Source organism: Brienomyrus brachyistius, chromosome 12 (genome assembly GCF_023856365.1).
Source record: "Brienomyrus brachyistius isolate T26 chromosome 12, BBRACH_0.4, whole genome shotgun sequence".
Lineage (NCBI taxonomy): Eukaryota > Metazoa > Chordata > Actinopteri > Osteoglossiformes > Mormyridae > Brienomyrus > Brienomyrus brachyistius.
Genome location: NC_064544.1, coordinates 15,573,081 through 15,594,134, shown reverse-complemented (window position 1 = coordinate 15,594,134; position 21,054 = coordinate 15,573,081). Strand labels below are relative to the sequence as shown.

Sequence of the window (21,054 nt, the reverse complement as noted above, 5' to 3'; positions counted from 1 at the left end):
TATTTTAAAGGTCTACGCTAATCGTAGGTGGTTCTCTGTTTAGTCAGCCTATTTTTTTATGTTATTTTTCAGTCCCACTGAAAATATTTTTTTTCTAGCTAGTTAGTAATTTTTCCTGTATTTTCATACCCCACATTTGGCAAAATATATTGTGGAGGTCCCCCCCCAGCAAATTTAGTCATCATGGATATCTGGGAATGGTGTCCCGTATTTCTGCAGGTGGCTGAACCCCCCCCCCCCCCCCCCCCCCCCCCCCCCCGCAAGGGTCAAATCCCAAGATCACCGCTGCCACAAATCGTATTATTGACATTCCAAATATTTACACTTACATCATTACTTCAGTCATTAAACCTTATGAGTAAGATGGTATCAGTAACGCGTACAGTCATATCATTTGTACTGTAGATCCTGTTGCTGGGAAAGATGATTGAATCTGTCGCTCATAACTTAAAAAATGGAAAGCAGTGTTATTGATCTGGCCTGCTTTGTACGAACATATAGATTTGTCTGATTTAGAGTTACAGGATGACATTTTTGATATAAGAAAATGTATTTACATATGGCATAATGAACAACAAAGGCTATTACGTCGTATATGTTATACATGCATAAATATATATACATACGTCTCAAGGGCTAAATTATCTATGAGCTTGAGGAGGCTTTTGTGTGTGATGGATTTAATAGTTTTGGGTGAGTTTTGGGGTAATTTGAGAAATTATTGAATTGGGAACTAGCAAACTTGGCATAGCACACAGTAGGAAGTGCAACATGTGACAGCCCCCTTGGCCCTTATAACTGGGAGGCTACTGGGAGGGACAGGTACTTTGACAGCCAGAAGTCAGTGTCAGGACTCTCACATTTCATCAGGTGAAGAGCTCTGAGTAACAGGACTGCGAGACAAGAACATAACTGAGACAAAGGTAAGATGTATCTAATATGGGGGGGGGTATCAAATGGGAGAAATACCACTAAATCAAATATATGTAGAAATGTTTCTGGCAAAGAAGTTATGGGAATCATGGCAAAGTGGCCCAACACGTCACCAGGCACCTGAAGCTTAGCCCTAAAACTAATGCGTATGTCATTCTATGCCACTGATCTGTGTCTCCAATCCCCCCAGACTAATGTGCATTTTATAAAAAATGTAACTACTTGGAAACTGACAAAACGTAGAGCTATACTGTGTCTAGCATAGGTCTGAATTAGTACCAGATTATGTGAATACAAGTACAGTTTTAACAAATGAAATGCTTGCTAAATTATTGGGACTATGAAATTAAATCAGAAAAAAATAAACAATGAAACAGGATGGGAAATTATAGCATGCAGGTAAAATGACTTGTGTAACATTTATTTAAGTACTGTGAGATGGCAGCCACTGTTCTTTTACTGCCTGAAATGTTACAATATGCAAACAAACAGAACTATTAAACCACAAAAACATCACTTGTGTATGAGTGAAATATAGAATATCGCCACATTCTCTGGCTATCGTTCTTAATTTCTTGTCAACCGGGAATAATAACTAAAATCGTGTCTTCAGGAGTCCAGTCAAAGGTTAAAATTAATTCAGAATTATTCCTTTTGTGGGACAGCACATGTACAGAGGCTTTATCTGATACTGCTGCTGCTTGGAAATTTGGTACTATGATTGTGAATATCAAGAAACTATAGCATTGTTGCTTTGCGGTAATTTATTGTGGGCAGCACAGCCTTTCCATGTATGTAACATTCTTGACACGTGTAGTCAGCTGAAAATGTGTAAACTATTGGAAATTTGGAACCGGTAATTTATGATGAAATTGACTAGACTAGTTACATATCTTTGCATACCTTTCAAATATATACCTGATCACATTAACTGATTATGATGATGTTGCCCTGGATAAGCAGTCTGGGAAGACAGGTTTCTTAAATCCCATTTTAAAGTGTATTTTAATGGATTTAATTTGGTACTGGTATGAGAAAGGCAACTAAAATCTCAACATATATTGTTAATATTCAAGAATATACAGGTACTTCTTGACTGACATATGCAGCCTCTTCCACAAACCTTACTGTAGTACTTTAATCGGTTTCTCTTTCTCTTTTGCTAGATGTGGGAGAGGACAGTACTCATGTTACAAATTATTAGCTTCGTGGTGCAGTTCATTACAACTTCATCGCAAACTATAACCACTACTCCAAATGCATCTACAACCACCTCTGCGTCCATGACAACATCTGCCTCTCCAAATGCACCTACAACCACCTCTGCGTCCATGACAACATCTGCCTCTCCAAATGTAACGACAAACACCTCAGCGTCCATGACAACATCTGCCTCTCCAAATGTAACGACAAACACCTCTGCGTCTCTGACAACATCTGCCCCTGCAAGCTTAGCTGTCATCACCACTGGCCCCCAGAGTTCACTCTTCTCCACAGCTCTGGCAAACTCCACCACTTTTGCTCGTTCATCCACCTCCAGATCCACAGCTGCATCCACAATCGTGACTTCTTCTGCATCCACTATTTTCAATTTCTCCATCCTCATCATTGCCGGTACAAAATCCATGCTCCCTCTCCATTTACTGATTTGCTCATGTTTATGATAACACAGTAGCGCCACACTCTGTGTGTTTCATACTAGTGTCAGGTACTACCTAATGCTAATGTTTATTTAACATTAACAACACATCACCTTCAGTCTGCGTTTTAATCTGTGCTTACAGGTGGGCTGATCTGGGCAACTCGTGTCTACTAAAAGAAAAGCTGTGTGAAGGGCCACGCCGTACAAACGGAAGACCAGATACGTTCCTCTGGAGTTACAACACTGCCACACTTTAGTGCTAGATCTTGGGTTAATCAGCGTTGACATCACGAGTATAAATGTCACATTTTTGGAGACAAGGCCAAAATGTAAATTAAAATTTGCAATAGTGTGATTAAAGCCTTTATAATGAGAGATCCATCCATCCATCCATTTTCCAAACTGCTTATCCTTCTGGGTCGCGGGGGGTCCGGAGCCTATCCCGGAAGCAATGGGCACGAGGCAGGGAACAACCTAGGATGGGGGGCCAGCCCATCACAGGGTACACTCACACACCAGTCACTCACACATGCGCACCTATGGGCAATTTAGCAACCCCACTTAGCCTCAGCATGTTTTTGGACTGTGGGGGGAAACCGGAGTACCCGGAGGAAACCCCACGACGACATGGGGAGAACATGCAAACTCCGCACACATGTGACCCAGGCGGAGACTTAAACCCGGGTCCCAGAGGTGTGAGATAGCAATGTTAACTGCTGCACCCCCGTCTCATTCACCAAAAGGCGGTAAATAGCAAAAGTGTTCTTAAGAAAAAGAACTACATGGTACAGCCCTTAAAAACGTTTATTCACCCAAACTTTTGCTGTTGCATAAAACAAGTCGAAAACGCCCATGAGACCAACTGTCAAACGCCCACTCTAACGTCAACGGCAGCGTTAGTAAGCGGCTCGCACGCCGATTTATGACAGAAATTACAGCGAAAGTATGAAATTAATGCATAAAGCATCTCAGAGACAAATGTATTTATATATAGATAATTTAAATTTAGCTTTTTAAAATATGAATACGTAAATATTAAAAATACCGAATATAATAATAAATATATAATTAATAATACTTACTGCTCGAAATTAAAATTAATTATAAAGAACTAAATTATTCATTAACGCGCAAGTCTAATTTTGACTGAGTACGGATTAACGGTGGTACATTGCCTTTTCCGTCTTATTGAGTAGCGCCGAGCTGTCGCTGCGTTTGGCTGGGTGAGGGTGACTGTCACACTCCTGTATGGTCATTGTTGCCTTCCTCCGTGGTAAACGTGACACTCCTGTACGGGTCTCGACGACGAACGCCACTTGTCAGCTTTCCGCACATCAGTTTTGCTGGTTGCCTCTCGCTCTCACCTGAGTTTAACGCATATTTTTGGAGGCAGGCGGTAGGCGGTGCACGGATAAAGAATTTTGGGGAAGCAATTTCAGTGTAATATGGCTGTGTGGTTATGACACATAGTTATCAAAATCTATTATTACACATTTTGCTGGAAGACGTCTTTTCCTCTAATGTTTCTTAAAGACAAATCACTTCACAGAAAGCCAAAGAATATGAAGCAATCATAACATTGCATAATATCTATATCCATCTATATACCAGGTATATTTTCAGGCTGTTGGTAGTGCTGTACTCATAGGGAAAGGGCTTTTCAAAGCTGAACTGAAACTTTTTTTTTTTACATACCTCCTCAATGTGCAAAATGTGCATATGGCCTACCAGAACAACAATGAAAGGGCCTTCGTTGTAGAATCAAACATCTCTGTTGAGCCTGATATATCCCAGAATTACAAAAGTTGGTGGTGTAAAAAAAAAAAAAACGCATCAGCACTGACATGGATTTCATGAAGAGACTGCCATCTGACACAGATTATGACAATTTCTCACAATATAAAGATAGTATATATTAATGAAATGAAAAGGCCAACACAGAACAAAAAATAACATCCATTTTCTGAAACCACTTGTCCTGTTCAGGGTCATGGGGGTCCAGAGGTTACAGGCACAAGGCAGGAAACAAAAAAATAACCTTTTTTTATTATTAATTATTAAACCACTTCGATATAACACTACAATTTGTACGGGTGTTATCACTGTTATCACATGAGTCTTGTTCCAGCACAGACAGTTCCTCCTACAGCTTGCTGGAGCTCCAACAGGTTTTCAACTCGTTCCAAGAAGTGCTGTGAATCATGCAGGGAGGGGCCACTGCAGTTAAGTTTCATCTGCAAGTGCTTCACAGAAATTTCCCCAGGCGTAAAAAGTGCAGATGGGCCATGAGGTGTTATGATAGGATCAGAGTATTTACTTTAGCAACACGGCTTCATGTGTTTGGCTCAATACCTTTTAACGAGGGTAAATTCAAATCATCCAATTTATTATATTTTTTTCCCAATGAAGGATGTCAGTTGAACTAACAGAACAGACACTGTTTACCTAAATCCACAGGCCCCCAATATTCACCAGTATCGGGTGTCGAAAGTTCCTAGAGCAGAAGGGTGTGGATATTGTTTCATTGATGCATTTTGTAAATTCTTGTTAGTGTTCATTGTGTAGCTGGGTGTGCTTGTGGGTGTGCCCGTGCTGCCATTCCAAGAAGTCTGTTTGACAGAAACTGCAAAGCTCTGCTTTCTAGGCAGAAAAATTTTGTTTTCATGGGCAGCATAGACATATTACCTTGGTCAGCCCCCCCCTACAATTTTTATACAATTGTGTAGTTGTCAATTTGGGGGGATGGGGGCCGATGTAGGACTGCCTACCCGTTCAGCTGGCTGGAGTGAGATTTTAAATTTGAGACTAGTCTGCACATACATGTACAACCATTTAGATGTATGTTAGTTTTATTTTCTTGTAAATATTAAGGTCTGCAAACAATCCCCTGATGGATATTAATACCCACATTCGACCTGCACCCAGTATTCTTACCGAGTAAAGCACTCAGTGATCAAATACATTTTTAATAAACAGTATTAATATTGCTAATGTTTCTCTTTGTTATCCAAGCTGTATCATTTTGTCACGGTCAGCACCTGTGTTGTCGCAGTCTTGCGTCTTCCCCACTGTCCTAGTCTGTAGGGTTTCCCCTGCTACCCATTGGCAGCATGGCTGTTAACTCCTCTGTTGTGTGTTCCAGTCGTGCCTCCTGTTTTTGTATTTTGTTCCCTAGTGTTTCGCTTGTATGACTTTTCTAGGTCCCGTCTTTGTTTTTACCCATCTGTTATTCCCCTAGTGTAGATGCTGTTTCCTTGTTTCTGTCAGTGTCTTGGATTTCCGCTCCCAGTCCCTGAGTTAATTACGTCCACCTGTTGCCTGTTCTTGTGCCTGCCCTTGTGTGTTTTCCTGATTGCTCGTTGTCCTGCACCCTCCCCGATTGGTTAATTGTCTATGTCTCACTCCTGCTGTCTCGTTACCCAGTTCAGTTTTCGTATTTAAGTTCCTGCCTGAGTTCAGTTCTGCAGCAGTTCATGGTTTGCTGTTGCCTACTCAACCCCTTTTATAATTAGACTTGGTTTATCCCCATTTACCTTTGACCCCTTGTGGTCCTTTATTTTGTAGTGTTCCTAGTATCTTCTGTTTTTGTTAATAAACTCCGTTCTGCGCTGTGAGCCACAAGTGGGTCGTCCACTTTCTTCCTGCCTGCACCATGCCCTGTCCCCATGTCCGAACCGCCAGAATCTATGACACATTTATCATCTTATTAAATTACTTCTTGTCTTTGCACTCTGCCTTAGTCATTCCTCTTGACATTGAACCCTGCAATTCACTCTAGTAGAAGCCAATTGCCTTTTTCCTCTCCATCAGGCACAAGGAGATTTAAGACATAAGATAAAGAAAATTCTGACGACCGATGAATTGCCTGTAACCTGCTTTACTTCATCAGTCAATCCCGTTTCTCATATTAGTTCTTAGGTTTCAAGATTCGAGTTGTAATTGTCACATGTATTTAGGGAACACAGTGAAGTTCCTGTGCCACCGTTGTAGGGGTTGGTGAATGGTGCATGGCAGGTTGGCCAAAGAGCAGTGCAATGCTGGACAATACAATGCAAGACTAAACATATCTGCAATATAACAATAAAAATACATGATACCAAATAATAAATAATATGAAAATGAAGTAGCTTTGCCAGATATGAACATTGACAATAACACATTATGAAATGCTGGATTAGTGTAACAGGTATTCTGACAAAAGAGGACTGGGCAATTTAATGGCTGTGGGATGGAGAGGTGAAGATCACTGGTTGTTTAGTCATCTGATGGCTTGTGGAAAGCTACTGTCTCTGAACTGGTAGCATATTCCAGGGGGCGGGACTGTGAAGAGGGGGCGTGGGCCGGGGGACTGGTATTAATGATGTTGGACTCAGTCTCTAAAACACATGAGTTGGGACTCTCGCTCTAACCTGGTGTGGGTAGGTGTGTGCACTGGCTACCTCCAAACCTTTGGGATTAAATTATCAATCAGCAAGGCAGCAACAAGAACAATTGTAGTCAGAGTGGTCATCTCAAATAAGCAAAGTAACTAGACAATGAAGAATTGTTAAACAATCAAATCAATAATATTATTCGAACAATCACAAAAACACATATTGCCAGTGTGACCAGGATCCCTGTAAATGGCACTGATGAAAAGGGGAGGAAGGAAATAAAAAAGGAAAAAAGAAAACAAATATAGGCAAGTAACATGCTGGCAGTGGGAGAGGTATATCGATGTAAGGGAATCGCATACACACTTAAACACACATAAACGGTTTATAATTATACCTTTGTGGGGACTCTTCATTAATTTCTAGGGGGAAACCCATAATCACAACATGACGACCTTGACCCTACCCAGCCCTAATCTTAATCATAAGTAATCAAACAAAATATGAGACTTCTGCATTTTTACTTTTTTTGATTGCATTCATAGATCTTTGTGGCCCCCACAACATCACAAAAACAGGTTTTTATTACTTTGGGGGGGGGGGGGCATTTGGTCCCTACAATATAATATTAACTTAATCCACACACACACAATTTTGCAACTCCCGTTCACCTTAGTATGTTTTTGGACTGTGGGAGGAAACTCGAGAACCCAATGCAAGCAACACACATTATGCAAGCTCCCTACATGTAGTACCAGGGCAGAGACTCGAACCCTGGTCAACAGTGGTATGAGGTAACTGCACTAGCTGTGTATAACAGTATATTGCTGACATTTGTCAGAAAATACAGAATTCTGTTAATAAGTGCTGGTTAATGCATTTTAGATTATGGCATAGAAAATGTATTTTTTTTAATTATGCAAAATTACAATATGCCGCAAATCAGTTTTATGCCATAAAAAGTCACAAATCAGTTCCTTTCTTCGGAAAGTTCCCCAAAACATGTCATCTCATGTTTTAGATGGCTTGCATTGGCATGACATCAAATGAAAGTAGAAAACAGGCCTCAGGAGACTCGCGGACACGTGTCACCACCGCGGCCAGAGTAGATCAGCCCTCCTCAGGTGAGCGCAGTCCAGACGTGTGACTGTCGCAAACAACCTTACAGTCCTGAAACACGAATTGTCCCCTTTGGTAACGTCCCATTTCCGAAATGAGCAGATGGCGGTCGGGTGCCGGCAGTCTTGTTTGCTCATAGGTCCTGCTCTTCGCTCTCCATCAAGAGCTCTGTGCATTCACAATTGTCCTGGGGACAACAACAACAGTCCTAGGGATTGAGTTTAACGCTGCTGCACATCACTTCCACACCACTCTCCAGGTTCTCAGGGCTGTGCAAAGAGTTGTTTTGAGGGGCAAAATTTGCAGTTGGGCCGGTGGGAATGGGGGTCCCCCTCGGTCAAATTAGCACGATCGTCTCGGTGATTGAAAAGGGGGACTCAAAAATTGGGTACATTCAAAAGTCAGGGTGTTGTGCAAAAGGGGACTAGTACAACTCCCCCCCCCCCCATTACTGTCAATGAGTCACAGAGCCACCCTGTACCATGCTGAGCAAACCATGCCATACCATGAGCATACCATGGTATTGTTATTTAAGGGAAAAAAATACAGGTCTTTATAAAGCAGAACACCATCATACATGATGGTGAATATTGCCCTGTATCCCACTTATAAATAGATATTTATATACTCTACGCGCAAGGAATCAGTCCTTACCTGTGAAATGGGACTATATGCCTGTCTGTAGGGGGGGCTATATCGGCTGAGACCTCTCCAGACGAGGAAGAGGGTGTAGAGAGAAGCCAGCATGCACTGGGACATAAAGAAGATGGAGCTTCCCTTTGCCACATATGCACCCACCCTCTGCAGAGGGGCGTAACCAGCAGTTAGCCAATAGCTTCTGGGAGGAGTTTCCTTTAAAACATTCTTACACTAACAAACATGCACTAATAGCCAAAATTGTGGAAACATTCCCAATTTTTAGAGACTGCAGAACTTTATTCGGCTGTTGCTCCAGTTATTTATTAAATCCTGCAATGTATGATATTCGTAATGTTCTTTGATTGTTTATAATCAATGCCGCCAATATCGGTGTAGTAATTTTTGAAGCGTAAAGCCAAAAATGCTAAGTATTTCCGCAATTTTGCCCAATAGTGTACATATTCAGGTCAGAGACTAGGCCACAGATACACCGACCTGTTCTTTGCTCAGTGAGCTGGGCTCTGTGGCTATGTGCAAGCTGTATGTGAGAAGAGAGGTGGCTCCCAGTACGAAGCAGAAGATGTTCAGTCCCATAAGAGCAATTACCTGGGGAGAGAGCTATTCATTAAAGGAATACCACCTTACCAAAACCTCGCAGAACATTTTAGGAAGCAGGCAGACTCACTTTGACCTTGTTTGGTTTCCTCTGAACATGAATGGTAAGCCCCCCAGTGGCTACATACTGTAACAACAATTTTAATACATAACATTTAACAGGCACTGGTGTAAAACTCAAGCTCTTGAAATTTTCATTCTGGTGCATCCTTTTACACCTGTGATCAATTGATCAGGAATTATGTGTAATCATATTTTGATATTTTAAAAAAATCTCATTTGTATGCAGCCAACAACATTTTTTGTCAATTTTTACATTTCTTCAAAACGATTACACAGTTAATGTTATGGAAAATGCTGAGGTATTCAAAACTCCAGTGTTCAAAAGAAAGACAGACTTACAAAGACGCCTGCCCAGACAGGAGCTGTCATATAAACAGCACAGCCCAAGTCCATGCATATGAATGAAACTGTGGTGAGAATAGATGCCAGTGACCCAAGCACTTGTAGCACCTTAAGGGGAGACATTGAGAGACAACCTCAGCTAGTCACAGGATACACTGTTACTTTCACTCGAAAGGCACCTGCACAATACTGTGTAGGGAAGGAGAGGGAATCTGTGTTTTATTAGCCTATTGGAACATTGGTAAATCTCAATGACCATTCAAGAGAGTTGTGGGGTAGAAAATAGAAAGTGGTGCAATGAGAGGGAGATGTAGACATGGGAGCGGGAATGAGTAAAGAGACAGGAGGGAGAAGGGAGGGAGAGCAGTGCATGGCATGCGAGTAGAGTTCTCACCCCTGTAATTAGGAGGCGCGTGTTGACAACAGTGCCAAACCAGCGGACCATGTGGGCCTCTTTTAGCCCCCGAGGAAGGGAAACGACCGTTTGTGAAGGAGACAAAGGTCGCTCCTTAAAAAACACCTGATACAACCCCTCCTGGAACATGTTCTCAGTCATCTGAAGGAACGCAAGCTGGGGAACGGCAAGACACTGAAAATCACCGGGTGGGCACACAACCAAGACAGTGACACTGCTCAGTCCACATGTCCCATTTACAATCAAATGCAGTCAGCCGAGCTATTGTATCCCGACTGGATTGTTCTATAAATTGTGGCGGGACAGAAGGATCAGTTTTTCCCATCATCAGTTTTCATCTTTTAGAAGTAGCTTTTAAATTTCCAATTATGAGTTTTTTTTTTTTTTTTATCTATCGCCCTGAACAGAGACATATATACAAACACAATCTGACCTCCCCAGAATTTAAGGTAGAGTCTTAGCAAATCCCTACCCATAAATAGCTGCCTCCACTTACCATGAGCCAATACACAGCTGCAGGAAGCCTTTCAGACCCTGGGGGACGGATGTGACCGCACCGTATTAATGGCCACCAGAGAGTTCTGCATAAAGTTATTTCTTCTTCTTGAAGGCCTAGCTCTTGAGGGTCGAAGTTCACCTATGAAATCAACGGTGTCTTCCCTTTGGCTGATAAGGCCTCACGTGCTGCTCTGTGCTGTGTTGTGATTGGCTGGGACCTGACAGCCAGTAACTATGACAGTCCAGAAAATGAACTGAAGATTACAAAAACTTGCATTTCCAGTGCTGACTTTTCAATCATGCTGCCAATTAAAATATGAATTCTGATGACAGTGGGACTAATTAACACAATATCTGGTCCATGTAAGGTGATTTTTATTATTGCTCACATGAAGATCAAGCAAAGTTGTTGTGTACTGGAGCTTCTCTATACTCCGTACACAAAGGATAAATATCCTGGAACCCAAACCAACGTGAATGTCCAGTGGCACTTCTTTCAGTTTGTCTGAGGCAGAATCACATCACACCATGCTATTGGACCAGGGAATATTGTTCAGGTATGTGCGCAGTTCTCTGTGCGCTACAAACATCAGTGAAAGAAGCCGGATGGCAAGATAACAAAGTCATTGCTGAAAAACAAGTGACTCATTCAGTTTCCACACCTTCTGCAGCCATACATTGTTTCTGTAGACTATTGCACAGTTCATGCTGGCATCTCAGACACATTCCACACATTGCTGATCAGAAACCTCATCTCTGCCCGATTTTCTCAGCATCACCAAAAAAAAAAAAAAAAAACACACATTTGCTCAACCCCACGAAAGTGATGTCGTAAGATCCATCGCATGGATTTTTAGAAGGATACGGTATATAAAAGGCTGCGCCAACTGTCTTTTGAAGGACGTGGGCCCCGAATCAGAACACAGCTATAGAGTTTAAAAGTCTGGATCGACTAACGGGACAGCGGCAGCTGATGCAAAGAAAATGACTGTGCTGCCAGCCATAGTACAATACAAAAAGTACAGTATCTAACTATTGTAATATTTCCCATAATATTTGAAAGTGATAATAAACATCTGTCTCACATTTATGTATTTACTTTAATGAATTTTTTATCACAATTTTAACATGTACTGTCTCTCATATGGACTCTCTCTCGTTATTTAGGCAGTACACGTACAATACAGATGCCGTATACTGTATCACCATGTAGGTTTGCATACAGTGCGCATGGTGTTTGTATATCGTTCAGGTCCCCTAACATCCTATTGGACAGAACATAACCCGCAAGTTAAGCGACACGTACCTGTATTACGCTTCAATTTCTAAGGAGCAGCTTCTATACATAAAATGTGGCGTTTTTGATTAATTACTAAAATTTGTTAATACAAAAATGGAATGAATAATAAAAGGGCTAAATGAGCGATGTTTTTTTATTTCCAGAAGTATCGGTCACTTCTTGTAGCAGTCTGGAGGTTGGCAGGTTCACTGTGTGGTCAGCAGAATGGAATTTATTCCAGTGTTATAAAGAAATCTCCAACTATTGTCATCCTCCCGTTACAGATGAAATATGAATGATACTCAATTACATTCAATGCATATATGGCTGTCTGGGTATGTTTTTTTATCTCAACTTAAAAATGCAACACATCAAATTTCTTACCCAAAACCAAAGGATGATTGTAGAGAGTAAATTTAGATGTAGCCAATCGCATCCTGGAGCTCCTCCCGGATGCTGTTCAGCTCCGTGTGCTGCTCCTGCAAGTGCTGAACCACCTCCTGGATCTTGGTGGCAAACTCTCTCTTGTGGCTTTTCTTCAGCTCACGCGTGTCCTTGCCTACGTAGAAGCTGTCCATACTCTGGAGAAAACTTGTAAGTTCTCCCAAAACGGTGCGGACTACACTGACCGCTCGGTCGACTCGGTCCCCCCCCACCATGGCAATCTGGAGAGCTCGCCGTACTTCCCAGTCTGAATGGTAGGTCCATTCCTTCCTTCGCTCACCATGACCCTGCAACTTCTCCATCTCCAGCTTGACAAAACTCAAGTGATTATTGATGTCAACCATCTTGGCCTTGTAGTCTTCCATTATACTCTCCAGATTCTTGCGCGACATAGAGTTGCTGAAGTTATCAGTGATGCTGGCTGAGGCAGGAGAGGGGCACCCCGTCATGGCCACACCCGTCTCCATTGTAGGGACTTTTAAAGAAGTGTCCAAATTGACTGGGATTATGATACTTGGGACTTTGGCCCTCTTGTGCAAGCTGCTGATGTCATCAGCAATGGCATTAAGTGTGCCAATGTCCTGCCAAAGGCCTTCTGCATGCTCAGTGAATACCCTATTGAAGTCGTGGATCCCACCTTGCACCCTGTCCGCCAGCAACGCTAGTGCTCTGGTGGAAAGAAGAGTTGAAGGACAGTAAGCAGGATAAAGACGGTGGATTGATATAAATGCAAATTCAGGCATACAACAATGAGTGATTTAGAGAAAGTCAGGTATCTCAGGCATCTCCTAACCCATAGGAGGCTTACTCTGCTTCTTCTTTTTCAGGTAATTCTTTTTCTTCGAGTGGCATGTCGTTCCATTCTGAAATGACGGAGGGTGACATTTATACACAAACAATAGGCTACATAGGCAAAAGTGCCTCGGTCTGCATTATTATAAGTATATATGCTTGTGAGAGTGTCTGCTTGCCCGTGCACAAACGTGTGAGCACATGTACGGATGCATGTAAGGTAATCTCACGTTTGACTGTCTTCCACCCCTCGTTAACGTCGTCAGGGTCCTGCAACAGAAACAAGGCCGTTTAATGACAGTTGATCCCAAGGGAAAAATTATTGATTTTCAAATGAATCTTGAAATAAACTGAACATTGGAGGCATCACTCACAGACTTACAGCTAATGCTGATATTCATATATATTGTTTCATAAGTATAAAGTCATAGTACAATCTGTGGCCACATAATTACGTACCCTTACGGCCCCATTTTGCCTCCTTTGCCTTCAGGACAATTTGAAGGGTTGACGAGTGATGCCTTCCTGCAACCCACTGTTGTATTTACCTTTCTTTGTTTTTCACATGGGGTATTCTTGTTAACTTTAACCTTTGATCTCTCTCGTTAACCAACAGGGATCTCCAACTCTGGCCCTTGGATAGCTAATGTCCAGTAGGTTTTCTCTTCCACCTGGTTTCTAATGAGCCACACATGTTGCTGGTATTTACCTGAGAACAGGTGTGGCTCATCAGGAACCAGGTAGGATAAAAAAACCTACTGGACAGTAGCTCCCCAGTACTGGAGTTGGAGACCCCTGCTTTAGATACTTTAATCTGTGAAAATCCCAGCCACTCCTTCTGCGATACTGGGATCACCATGTCTGGCACCAGCAGGTACCACATTTACAATCAGTTACATACTGCATCTTAGCCATTATAATGCTTAGCAGCACAGCAACTGGACCTCTTTACTCTGTCTGACTGCATACTGTACATAACCAGCACATGTACCTAACAAAATGGCCACTGAACTTCCATGTAAAAGAAAATCTTAAAGTGCCCTCAACTAGAGACAAAGTAACTGACAACAACTTTAAATGATACATTCAACATTCAATCATTGCATACTTTTTTTCATTCTAACGTGGTTAATTCAGCATTGATGTGGCTATGAGTAACCCAGGATCATATCTGATGTAGGAGAGTGAAACTGACCCCTGCTTTCCCATCTTCTGTCCCCTCGGCCTCTGGACCATCAGACAGCATTGTGTCAAATGGAGTGGACTGTTGTCCTGGCTGTGTGGGAGGAGAAGGCCATGTGACACACGTCCCTCAAGCTCAGAGAACCTGGGGCAACACCCTCTAACTTATAGGCCCAAAACTGCACTAAGCAAACACAGAGACCCAGAGAGAGCCAAATCTGAAACATAATGAATGGATATGCTCCAAAGAATGTGCGGCAGATACGTCTGTGTGTGCTGTGATAAAGAAAAAGGAAAAAACACAAAATGAGAGGAAGGACACATCTGTGCATGTGAAAGAAAATTAGTGAATGTGAGTGTCTGAGTGTGAGTGTCTGAGTGTGAGTGTCTGAGTGTGCCATTTAGTGTACAGAATATACGCATAGTCAGGTGTGAAGGAAAATTGGGCACCAGTCCTATGCGTGCCGTGTTTACGGGCACATATGTTGAGCTGCACGCTCATGTTTTCGAGTATTTCACTGATAAACAAGCAACAGAACTGGCAAGGCCAACAATCTGCTGATGAGATCATGCCGGAATGGGGAAGAGGAAAACCTCTTTCGTTAGATCAGATAACATGCCAATTAATCGGGTCCTTTCACTTACTCTCAAAATCTCAAGCCATCTCTTGTCAGCCCTCTAGTAAATTACTGGATCAGACACCATGTCTTTCATTCGGTGTTGCAGTGAGTCACCTTACCTCTGTTGCACCTGTGAGAGGGGATTTGCCTGAAGCGACTCCAGGAGGAATGTCCCTCAGCTCTGTTGTACTCTATAAGACAGGGAATATGGTGCGATCTAAATATGGAAGTGACTGTGGAGTTAGAGGCGGAGTGAAAATCAAGACAAAGGAAAGGAATGGACCATACAAACAATTAAGAGAGAGATTCAATACATTTTACTGTGTCTGTTAACATTATGTACTATCTACCCTAGACCTTAGGCATGTTGTGTGCAGATCTCCACTTTTTTCTCCAGTAAACAAACAAACAGTATCAATATAATGCAAGCGCGTTCACACACCAGCCTTACAGCTATACACACAATTTACCTTTAAGCCTCTGAAAGTTGCATAGAGATTTTCACGGTTTGTTACTTCCTGATGAGTTTCCTGGAAGAAACAATTTATAAAGACCAGCAAACAAAATTAATCACAAAATAATCTCAGATATCTATTACATATAGTTTTGTATGCTCCTCTATGAGTATGTACAAAAATAAAGACAAATCAAAGCACATGCATTACCTTGGCTGCTCTGAGAGACAAGAATTTTATCTTAAATTTCTTTCCTTTCTTGTGTTGCTGGAAGGAACAAAAACAAAATGTCAGGGAAAACTGGCAGGTAACAGGAACTGGGTAGAGGGAAGAGCGACAGTCGATATCTACCATCCCATCCTGGACATCACCTTCTCTTCCTTTCTCCTTAAGGAGCTCTGGGTTTTTTAAGGATTCATCCAATTTCTAGCAACGCATTAGTACAATTAATACACACATAGATGCATATTCTCACACACTGTGTGTATCCATATTTCTTTTAATTTGTAGGTACGTTGGAAAAATAATAATACAGTACATAATAATAACAAACTTTATTCAGGAATTATAAAAGTAACTAAATACATAACGGACTTCATGGCAGTCCGTTCCTAAGTATGAATTGAATGTAGGTCGGACGTTTTTAACCCAGGGACTGCCTGTATTCAGTCAATATACAATTTCACCTTAGAGCCTCTTCTCTGGATTAACGGTACCTTGAACTTCGTTCCTTTCTTCTGTAAAAAGGTAAAATGGGCCAATATGGATTGAGCTCATTTAAATGAGAAGACAGCCGGCTAAGACCACATTAACACCAGGCTATGGACGACCAGGAAGAGAGGAGCTATCCAGAGATGTACCGGGTTGTCACTCCTTGCAAGCCCACTTTCATCCATATCTTCTCTGCTTTCCTTTTCCATCTCCACAGCGACCTATACGTCAATTAAACCCAAAGCAAGAGGAGAATGTACATGACATGTAGGTTCAAATTATTATTATTATTTTCCACGCCAACATGTATTTTATACTACATGTTCACAGATGCAGCTATACCTTGGCCTGCACAATGAGCTTGACATAACTGATCTGTGCTTAGGTCTACGTTATGTGACATAGGGTAAAGACCTTACCTGTAACAATTCTCTCCGTAGTCTTAATTTGCCAGGCTATTGAGAGGATCAGAAGAGGATAGATGATGAAGTAGTAGGTTGGACAGTGTTGGAGAAATCAAGTTTCACATTGCCTATATTTGTGTGGGCTTTCTTCAGTTTCCACCCATAGTCATAAAAGAATCAGTCAAGGTGAATTATTGCTTTTTAAATTGCCCATAGCCTCTGGTTTTAAGCACGAGTGTACCCTGCATTGGGCTGACATGCCTTCCAGGGTATCTATGCACTATATCCTATACTTCCAGATATAGACTCCAGGCCCACCAATGACCTTGTCCAGTTGTAAAGAAAGCCGTATGGATGGAAGTATTATATAAAAGAAACAAAACTAAACAATGGAAATCATTACATAACGTAAAAAGTTTTTGATACAACCCCAGTAAAGAGTAGGGTATTGTGTAATGGAATAGCATGTCATTAAAGCAGAACATGAGAAATTATAACCACTACAGAATGGCAGAATGCTGGACTGAAGTTTTAGTACATACTGGTTTCCAGGAAGGATTAAGCTCGGGACTACCTTCTGGCCAATCTTCTACACATTTCTCCTGAAAAATACATATATTTGCATACACTGATGAGGGAATACACAGAAGCACACCTACAGGAGATAAGCATGAGTTCCACATCAGCATGCATAGCCATGCTGGCGCACACGCAAACACAATAAAAAAACAACACAAATATTTATAGACCTGTCCAATAAGAAGGATGTCCTCACAGAACGGGTTTTCTTCATGAACAGCCTTTACATCGCCGACCTGCAGGATCACAACAGAAATGGAACCCTCCCATTTCTTGCTCACAGAACTAATTAAATTGAAGTAGTTGGGGTAGAAGATATAAATATTAAGGGTGACAACCTGGCAGCTGATACCCCTGGGGAGGCAGTAGATAAAAGCTGCATGACACTTGTCATTATAAATCTCAACAGTGTCCGTTTTACTGCCTTATATGCATGTAATAAATATACAAATATAAATTAGATGGTAATCTGCCTGAGACAGAGAAAAAATTGATCATCGTATCCCTATAATGATCATCCACCAATACTTCACCAAGACAGAGGTGATCACTATAAGAGGTTTCCACTGTATATAAGGATCTGATTCTGAGGTTGTGATTCTAAAAGCATTGTATTTCTGATCAGAAGGAGTGGCCTTTAAGAGATCGTGTTTCTAGTCAGTGTGTGGTTTCATCAGGTTTCTGGGAATTGCCTGGACAGAATGTACTGCTTTCATTTGCAGGAACCAATTTCAGTGAAAACATTTAATGACACATAATTTTCTGTGCTTTGCGTGTTCGTGAGAGTTTTCACCCTATAAAAATGCCACAGTTCTGCCCACTGGAGATTTCTAAATCCTGGTATTGGAAAATTTCAGCGGCCTGCTAATATCCTTTATCATGCTTTAGCCAAGGACTGGAACGAGGTTAGAGCCATTACAGAATCAATCAGGACCAAACGTGAAGAGTGAGTACCTGGCGAGAGCCTAACTGCTCCATGGAGGAAGTTCCTGACAATGTCAGCTCCTGAAAAAGGGAGAGCATGACAGAACATGAAGCCGTTTCCATTACGCATGTGTCTGCTCCAATAACTTTGCGTTGTTTGCATCAGAGTTTTTCCACTAAATTTTCCACTGTACCTGAAAATCAGTGCCTTCTGTACAAATAAGCATTAACAGGAGCTTTGTGTGGATCAGAAGCTTAGGCCACTGTGCCTGCGATCTGAAGGTTGCTAGTTTGAACCTTAACAGAAGAGTTACATTTCCGTTGGACCCTTAATCACCCTGAAACGCTCCAGGTGTGCTGGAAAACCCCAGCAACCCTGTCTAGTATTACCAGTTGGAAGACGGCTGGATAATGTACAGATCAATATGTGCATGTTTTAATACATCAAATATCTGTGGGACTATGTACATGGCAGTAGGTAAGAGTTTAGTAAGCTAAAAAGCTAACAAATAACAATGTATTGCCCTGCAAGCTAGTCGTTTTTCCTGTGGCTGCACCAGCATGGATGTATACTACCTTGTATTGGCTGTGGATGGGGATCCTGGGTTTCTTCCTCAACATGTCTTGCTATTTTCCAAAGCCCTGCAGAAGTGAGTTATGTGAACTGAACTGTAATAGACATGCATAGTACTGTGCCTATCGGTGCCATGTGGGAAAATGACACATGCCAAATGATGGAGACACCACTAGACACCACCTAAACACACTTTCAAATACCACTGTGTAAATCTCAGCACTAAAACAGGACAAACCACATTGCCGAATTCAGCAACAAAAGGAAATGCTGGCTAAAGTAAAAGGAATGATCGAGAGACTGAGAGGAATGCCAGTTATGTGGTCACTGAAACTGTTTGAATTCTCTTTTACAGTCCTGATCTGTTTCTTCTCCGTGTCACTCCATGGTTTATATAAGCGACTGCCTAGAAATATAACATTTAAAGCACAGCTAACCTTTATTAACCGTTTTTTTTAAGCGCAGGTTAATAGTTGGCTAAATAAAGTACACGATTATATTCATTTATGTTAATTTATCGAGCCAAAAAAGCAATGTTGGTTTATTTTATATAAAAAAACTCAAAGTATTTTATATGAGTTGCCAAATGAACGTTTTTTTCAGTCGTAAATTGTTTTTTCCCGTACATTTATTAATATTCGGTGATATTTATATATTTTTTCCATACACTCTTGTTCCTAAATAAAGTAACTTGCCAAGAAATGTTATGCGACACACAAATACACTTATATATTTATGAATTATTGATGACAATATCTATACAGTGTCGATTTAAGGAATAATGTTTTTAAGTAGGTTTACCATATATTTTCCTCGTTGTTTAGTATCTATCTGATGATCGCGCCGAAGTAACGTCTAAACGTGTAGTCCTTGTAAGGTTCCTCAAGCGAAAATTACACTGTGCAAAGTGTACTCTTCTTTCTCTGCCATTCATTAGTCATCCTCTTTCTCGGTTTTTGTCTGTTTTAAAGTTATTAAGAAGCCCACTCACCACCGCCAGTAGTCACGTGCAGAAACGGCCGGTTTCAAAGTAGGAAGTATTCGACTTGTCAGGTGAGTTTCCGGAAACATCTAATTGCAGTTTGAAAGTTTGAAATGTAATTCCGAAATAATAATAAATGTGGGCACACTTCATAAGGATACAAATCATATAGTTTAGTAACGCTTAATTAATGATGATTTAATAAGTGAATTAAAGATATATCATGAATCTCTGCAGCCCACCATGAGCTAATAATTAAGTCACTGTTGCACTGTGATTGCTTCACGCTTAACAGGTCATTAGTTAAGCAATGTTAATTTACGGGTATTTCATACTTTAAATGATATTTGATTGCCTCAAAATTAGCTGGATTCCAATTACATAAAGCCATTGATCTTGCAATAATTCATACACTAAATCATCATTAGTTAAGCATTACTTAAGTATATGACTTGTACCCTTAGGAAGCTACCATAAATTAATTGGTCAAATTGAGGGGACGCAAATACAGTAGTACACATTTACTTAATGCATTAATTAGCCAGTAACTAAATGTTAGTTACGTACTGATTCCATGTTCATTCATCATTATACTACGGGACCGTTGAATGCTTGAATCTGATTGGCTGACGAACGTTCTGAGGTGTGCAATTATTTTCAGGGAAACGCACGGCGAACGTAGTTCCAGGTAGCTCTCTTGACCGCATTACAGTTTCATATCACTTCGCATAGTTAACTGTAATAACGGAAATTAGCATACAGTACCTATACAGCACACAGGACTAAGAAAAACAACATGACAGACGATTTTCCGAAAGTAAATTTTAATATTTACGGTGAATATGAAACTTTCAACAACTGGGCTGCAGCAGTATTAGTTAGCCTAGTGTACCAGCGGGCTACACATGACATTTCTCACTAGCGAGGTAATAACAGCGCTACATCTTAAAGCAGACTTAAAGTTTAGAGACGGTGCTTCAGAACAGTGTTGAGGGACACACAGAGGTAGCCTCTCTCTCTCTCTGTTTCTCTGTCTCTCTCGCTCTCTTTCTAATAACTTCATTATTAACTGCATTAGTCTGCTATCAACGGCTCAAGCCTCCATTGCCAGCTTTAAAATGACGTTTTGGAACTAGCAAAAGAGTCGTTGGATGAGATGCGGAAGAAAAAATCCTAGTCACAATAGCGATTTAAGTAGAAAAACCGGACGAATCCCTTGAAATATATCATCTGATCGATGTCTTGAGGTGTGGCAACCGTAGTATAAGCGGAATAATTGACTCCGGACCGTTGAATTATTAGAAAAATAATGCACACCCGAGGTGTAACGGCCTTTCCGCTTCGCGTCGTGGCCGCATCACCACCTCGGGTGTGCATTATTTTCTAATAATTCAACGGCCCGTCGTCAGTTATTCCTTACTTAATCAATCATGAGTTCGGGAACTATATTAAAGGGGCAGTTCACCCCA

General features: G+C 41.3%; 2 protein-coding genes and 1 long non-coding RNA gene across 12 annotated transcripts; 1 reads left to right on the top strand and 2 right to left on the bottom strand.

Annotated features, from left to right (window-relative positions):
- The first annotated feature begins 790 nt into the window (after positions 1–790).
- On the top strand, positions 791–2,950 carry LOC125704863 (uncharacterized). Its single transcript, XR_007381260.1, has 3 exons — positions 791–923; positions 2,100–2,547; positions 2,718–2,950. It is a non-coding gene; the product is annotated as an uncharacterized LOC125704863 (long non-coding RNA).
- A 3,484-nt stretch (positions 2,951–6,434) lies between these two features.
- On the bottom strand, positions 6,435–10,767 carry si:dkey-30c15.13 (uncharacterized protein LOC558731 homolog). Its single transcript, XM_048971003.1, has 7 exons — positions 10,638–10,767; positions 10,121–10,297; positions 9,724–9,834; positions 9,392–9,448; positions 9,202–9,312; positions 8,722–8,868; positions 6,435–8,254 (listed from the first exon to the last, which is right to left on the bottom strand). The coding sequence occupies exons 1-7, from the start codon at positions 10,638–10,640 to the stop codon at positions 8,201–8,203; spliced, it is 660 nt and encodes a 219-aa protein (XP_048826960.1). The 5' UTR covers positions 10,641–10,767; the 3' UTR covers positions 6,435–8,200.
- Positions 10,466–20,904, bottom strand: LOC125704828 (uncharacterized). Of its 10 annotated transcripts, none has more exons than XM_048970909.1 (16): positions 19,595–19,737; positions 18,606–18,671; positions 18,060–18,110; positions 17,276–17,341; positions 17,069–17,128; positions 16,542–16,577; positions 16,272–16,343; positions 16,098–16,148; positions 15,622–15,837; positions 15,427–15,486; positions 15,076–15,147; positions 14,350–14,430; positions 13,385–13,424; positions 13,171–13,225; positions 12,303–13,031; positions 10,466–10,871 (listed from the first exon to the last, which is right to left on the bottom strand). In XM_048970909.1, the coding sequence occupies exons 2-15, from the start codon at positions 18,648–18,650 to the stop codon at positions 12,335–12,337; spliced, it is 1,602 nt and encodes a 533-aa protein (XP_048826866.1). In that variant the 5' UTR covers positions 18,651–18,671; positions 19,595–19,737; the 3' UTR covers positions 10,466–10,871; positions 12,303–12,334. The 10 variants fall into 10 exon arrangements, with proteins under 10 accessions (XP_048826866.1, XP_048826870.1, XP_048826871.1 ...); XM_048970913.1 differs by lacking the exon at positions 10,466–10,871 and having other exon boundaries at positions 11,721–13,031; positions 15,622–15,678; positions 15,763–15,837; XM_048970914.1 differs by lacking the exon at positions 10,466–10,871 and having other exon boundaries at positions 11,721–13,031; positions 15,622–15,678; positions 15,763–15,837; positions 16,128–16,148.
- Between the last annotated feature and the right edge of the window lie 150 nt (positions 20,905–21,054).

Excerpts from the sequence above, each read along its gene's own strand:
- si:dkey-30c15.13 (XM_048971003.1), bottom strand. Across the intron at positions 8,869-9,201 it reads GCTCACTGAGCAAAGAACAG|AGGGTGGGTGCATATGTGGC; the intron begins GTCGGTGTATCT and ends GCCCCTCTGCAG. Across the intron at positions 8,255-8,721 it reads CATATAGTCCCATTTCACAG|GACAATTGTGAATGCACAGA; the intron begins GTAAGGACTGAT and ends TGTTGTCCCCAG.
- LOC125704828 (XM_048970910.1), bottom strand. The coding sequence starts at position 18,650 with ATGTTGAGGAAGAAACCCAGGATCCCCATCCACAGCCAATACAAG. Across the intron at positions 14,431-15,075 it reads CTCTCACAGGTGCAACAGAG|CCAGGACAACAGTCCACTCC; the intron begins GTAAGGTGACTC and ends CCTCCCACACAG. Across the intron at positions 13,425-14,349 it reads CAGAAGATGGGAAAGCAGGG|GACCCTGACGACGTTAACGA; the intron begins GTCAGTTTCACT and ends TTTCTGTTGCAG.